The sequence below is a fragment of the Pelophylax lessonae genome (assembly GCF_965119305.1).
Source record: "Pelophylax lessonae genome assembly, chromosome: 2".
Classification (NCBI taxonomy): Eukaryota; Metazoa; Chordata; class Amphibia; order Anura; family Ranidae; genus Pelophylax; species Pelophylax lessonae.
In genome coordinates, this window is record NC_138769.1 from 450,105,856 (window position 1) to 450,111,012 (window position 5,157).

General features: G+C 52.3%; 1 protein-coding gene across 1 annotated transcript; it reads right to left on the reverse strand.

The window, feature by feature from the left end:
* Positions 1–2,903: 2,903 nt before the first annotated feature.
* SOWAHC (sosondowah ankyrin repeat domain family member C) lies at positions 2,904–4,939 on the reverse strand. Its single transcript, XM_082244305.1, has 2 exons — positions 4,383–4,939; positions 2,904–4,274 (listed from the first exon to the last, which is right to left on the reverse strand). The coding sequence occupies exons 1-2, from the start codon at positions 4,646–4,648 to the stop codon at positions 2,999–3,001; spliced, it is 1,542 nt and encodes a 513-aa protein (XP_082100431.1). The 5' UTR covers positions 4,649–4,939; the 3' UTR covers positions 2,904–2,998.
* Positions 4,940–5,157: the final 218 nt, after the last annotated feature.

Genomic DNA, 5,157 nt, shown 5'->3' on the forward strand with positions numbered 1-5,157 from the left:
TGTCAAAATTGGATGATCCAAGTGGTGGCGGTAAATTGGCCAAACATAAGAGATTGAACCACCAGAGGGACCAGGAGTGGGCATGCTGATCTGTGATCACACAGAAAGAGGTCTCTTTCACTGGCCAGTGAACTAAAATCATGTAACAGGCAACTGTACTTTTCACTGTCTTATAAAATGATTGGTTTAGTGGTGTGTGCCCTTGCTTGAGACAAGATAAAGTGATTGCAATTAGTGCAAAAAAGGGATTTTCTGTGAAGCACAAGAGACAGCTGACCACATTGACTCCTACTTCATCACAGCTCATCAGTCTTGGGGCTGGGATGTCCAAGATAGACATTGCAGTGATGGGGCATTCACCAGCCTGTGCTCAGGATAAAAAGCATACAAACCATTGTATATAATGGTACCCACCAGCCTGTGCTCAGGATAGACATTGCAGTGATGGGGCATTCACCAGCCTGTGCTCAGGATAGACATTGCAGTGATGGGGCATTCACCAGCCTGTGCTTATGATAGAAAGCATGCACACCATTGTAAATAATGGTACCCATCAGCCTGAGCTGAGGATAGACATTGCAGTGATGGGGCATTCATCAGCTGTGCTCTGGATAGAAAGCATGCACACCATTGTAAATAATGGTACCCATCAGCCTGAGCTGAGGATAGTCATAGCACAGATCACTGAACAGTGGCACTCATCAGCATGCATCCAGGATAGTCATTGTGGTTGATTTACCAAAGGAAAATAGAATGTGCATTTTACACTCTGCAAGGGTATTTGCTCCAGAGATTAGTAAAATGAGGTGAAGCTTCACTCAGCAAAGAACTCCCAATCGCAAGCAAGGAAAGAAAAAAAAAAAAAAACAAAAAAAACATTTTTGCTTGTACATGATTGGATGATGGAAGTCAGCAAGTCAGCAGAGCTTCCCTCGTTTACTAACCTCTAGGGGAGTGATGGTGAACCTTGGCACCCCAGATGTTTTGGAACTACATTTCCCATAATGCTCATGCACTCTGCAGTGTAGTTGAGCATCATGGGAAATGTAGTTTCAAAACATCTGGGGTGCCAAGGTTCACCATCACTGCTCTAGGGCAGTGTTTCTCAACTCCAGTCCTCACGGCTCAGGTTTGCAAGAAAACTGAAATACATCCCAGGTGATATCATTTGCTTCTCAGTGATTGCAGTATTCTAGTCTGCATCTCCCCAAGGTAATACTTAAAATCTGGCCTGTTAGTGTGCCCTGAGGACCGGAGTTGAGAAACACTGGACTTGCAAAGTGCACACTCTATTTCCCTTTAGTAAATCAACCCCTATTGCGGAGACCATTGTAAATTGGCAGTACCTACCATCCTGTACTGAGGATGCCCTAGCAGAGATCACTAAATATAACGGTACCCATGAGCCTGTGCTCAAGATAGACCTTGCACAGACCATAGTAAAGAATGACACCCATCATCCTGAACTGAACATAGTTGTGGTAGAGTTTACTGTAATCAATGGCACCCATCAGCCTGCATCCGGGATAGTCACTGTAGAGAACATAGTAAAAAAAAAAAAAAAAAAAGGGACACCCATCAGCCTGCGCTCTTGCAGAGAACATAGTAAATAATAACACCCATCATCCTGAGCTGAAAATAGCTGTGATAGAGTTCACCGTAATCAATGGCACCCATAAGCCTTAATCCAAGACAGTCAATGTAGAGACCATTCCAAAATGGGGGGCACCCATCATTCTGTTCTGAGGATAGCCGTGGCAGAGATCACTATAAAAACAGGGCACCCGTCAGCCTGCACTCAGGATAGTCCTAGTAGTAAATAAAGGTCACTCATCACCCAGTTCTGAGGATAGTCCTAGCAGGGATCACTGTAATCAATGGCACTAGGGTTGCCACCTCATCCCTTTAAACCAGGACACATAATAATTACACAGGATCTGAGGCCAATATAATGCACATAAGGCATTAAGTGAGTTTAATTACCATCTTTATCCACCACAAAACCTGTGTAATTATTACGTGTCCTGGTTTAAAGGGATGAGGTGGCAACCCTAAATGGCACCAATCATCCTATATTGAGGATAGTCATAACAGGGATCACTGTAATCAATGGCACCCATCATCCAGTGCCAAGGATGGTCATGGTAGAGATCACTAATCAGTGGCACCCATCATCCAGTGCCATGGATAGTTATGGTAGAGATCACTGTAATCAATGGCACCCATCATCCAGTGCCAAGGATGGTCATGGTAGAGATCACTAATCAGTGGCACCCATCATCCAGTGCCATGGATAGTTATGGTAGAGATCACTGTAATCAATGGCACCCATCATCCAGTGCCAAGGATGGTCATGGTAGATGGCACCCATCATCCTGTACCTAAGATAGTCCTTGCAGAGACCTTAGTAAAGAATAGGGCACCCATCATCCAGTGCTGAGGATAGTCATGGCAGAGATCACTGTAATCAATGGAACCCATCATCCAGTGCCAAGGATGATCATGGTAGATATCACTAATCAATGGCACCCATCATCCAGTGCCATGGATAGTTATGGTAAAGATCACTGTAATCAATGGCACCCATCATCCAGTGCCAAGGATGGTCATGGTAGAGATCACTAATCAATGGCACCCATCATCCAGTGCCAAGGATGGTCATGGTAAAGATCACTGTAATCAATGGCACCCATCATCCAGTGCCAAGGATGGTCATGGTAGAGATCACTAATCAATGGCACCCATCATCCTGTACCTAAGATAGTCCTTGCAGAGACCTTAGTAAAGAATAGGGCACTCATCATCCAGTGCTGAGGACAGTCATGGCAGAGATCACAGTAAATGGGGGGCACCCAGTGCTGAGGACCGTCATGGCAGAGATCACAGTAAATGGGGGGCACCCAGTGCTGAGGACCGTCATGGCAGAGATCACAGTAAATGGGGGGCACCCAGTGCTGAGGACAGTCCTTGCAATGACCTTAGTAAATAGGGCCCCCCATCACCCGAAGATATTAGACTTAGGTCTGTGCCTGATGGGGCTCTTTAGAGGTCGGTCATCCTCATCCTCCAGGGCCCCAGCGGAAAGGTTGGAATGGATGATCTGAGTCCTGAACCTGATCTTGTTCATTCGGGGTCTCCCCCTGCTCCCCCCAGAGCCCTTCCTGCTGATAGGGCGCCCCCCTCTGTCCGGCTCATCCTCGGGGAGCTGGGCCAGCCTGTGTACAATGAGCTGGGACGGTAAGACTTTGGAGAGCCGCCATCGCCCTGACCCAGAGCTGGTGCCATCCTCCTCATCCTCTCCCTCAGGGGCTGGCACTGCCCCGACCAGAGCCTGTACATCCCGGGCAGTGTCAGGGCTCAGGTATTGCCAGGCTTTCCTCCCACTGTAGTCCCGGACATCCACATCGGCATCGTACGCCCCGACCAGCAGCTTGATGACGTCCAGGTGTCCGTGCATGGCGGCCAGGTGGAGCGGAGTGTACCCTCCGGAGGCCCGGCTATTGATGTTTACCGGCAGGCGGTGCTGGCGGGCGTGTGTGAGCAGAGCGGCCAGGAGCTCGTGCTGTCCGTGCTTGGCGGCCCAGTGCAGGCATGAGAAGCCGGTGATAAAGTCTCTCCGGGTGATGAGGCCGGGCTCTGCCATCAGAAGTTCCCGGAGACCGTCCCAACGTGCCCGGCATGAGCTCAGCATCCAGGCGTGTTCTAGGGGCTCCAGAGACACCGAGCCACCGCTACCTTCCTCCTCCTCATTACCGGACACGGACGATGAGCTGTGCACCGAGGAACTGTCCGAGTCCCGGAGAGAAGCCCGGAGGAGGACACCCCCAGCACCCCGCCTCAGCTGGGGGGACACCGGATCCCGGGAGGGACCTCTGCGGCTGTTCCGGGGAGTCCTACCGCTCAGAGAGCAAAGATCTGCCTTCTTCGGGGTCTTCTCCCCGTCTTCCTCTGTCACTGAGATCCGGGGGGGACCGGCCTGGGGGGAATCCTCACCGGGACTGGAATCAGGGGACATCCCCTCCTCCTCTCCGGTACCGGCCTCAGCTCCGATCTCCTCTTCGGTACCGGATTCATCAGGGATCTCTTCTCCGGTAGCGGGCTCGGTTCCGATCTCTTCTCCCGTACCGGAGTCCGCTCTGATCTCCTCTCCGGTACCGAGCTCATCTCCGGCACCGGGCTCAGCTCTGATCGCCTCTCCAGTACCGAGCTCAGCTCTGATCTCCTCTCCGGCACCGGGCTCAGCTCTGATCTCCTCTCCAGTACCGATCTCAGCTCTGATCGCCTCTCCGGTACCGAGCTCATCAGGGATCTCTTCTCCGGCACCGGGCTCAGCTCTGATCGCCTCTCCGGTCCCGATCTCCGCTTTGATCTCCCCGGTGCACGCTTCTGCTCGTTCCCCGGCGGCAGGCTGTGTCTCCCCGTGCTCGGCCGCTCTCCGGTACCTCTTCCTCAGACACACGTACTTCACCCCGTCCTCCGCCCGCACACTGGCCACCTCATTCACAATGTCTTTGAAGATGTGGCGGGCGGCATTGCGGGCCTCGCCGGTCAGCATGGGCCGGAAATGCTCTACCAGCTGCTGGTTCGGTACCCGGCCCCCCTTCCCGATCAGGAAGCCGATCACCGTGTCTCGGCTCAGCTCGCTCATGATGACTGATGTTTAGCGTTACAGGTGGCGGGGATCACATCGTTCCAGCTCCGCCCTCTCGGGAGGCTCGGCGGGGGCGGAGAAGTCCGGGTTGTCATTAGTAACTGGGCCACTGTCGCCTAGCAACCGCCGCCGCCTGTGCTCTCCAGCTGTCTCCTCGCCTGGTACCCAGAGGACTGTACCACCTCAGTGACGCTCAGAGGAAAGGGGGGTGTGACAGTTCCAGGACCCGTCGCCTGAGCTGTGAGGGATGCAGCCAATCAGAGCGCACCCCTGTGTCCGCTGTGTATAGCTCCGTCTGAGGTGTTACGCTGCCTTGTGACTGAGCACAGTACACAGCTGTATGGAGAGGGGACGCGGGATAAGAAAGAGGGTCAATGCCCATCCGTTCCCCGTCTGTACCATATGCGGAGGGAAGGGAGGGGGGATACAAAACAATCACTTCCGCTTCTCTTCCATTGATAGGCTGCTTTCTGCACATTATCAGGGGATTCCATTACATTCCCCAC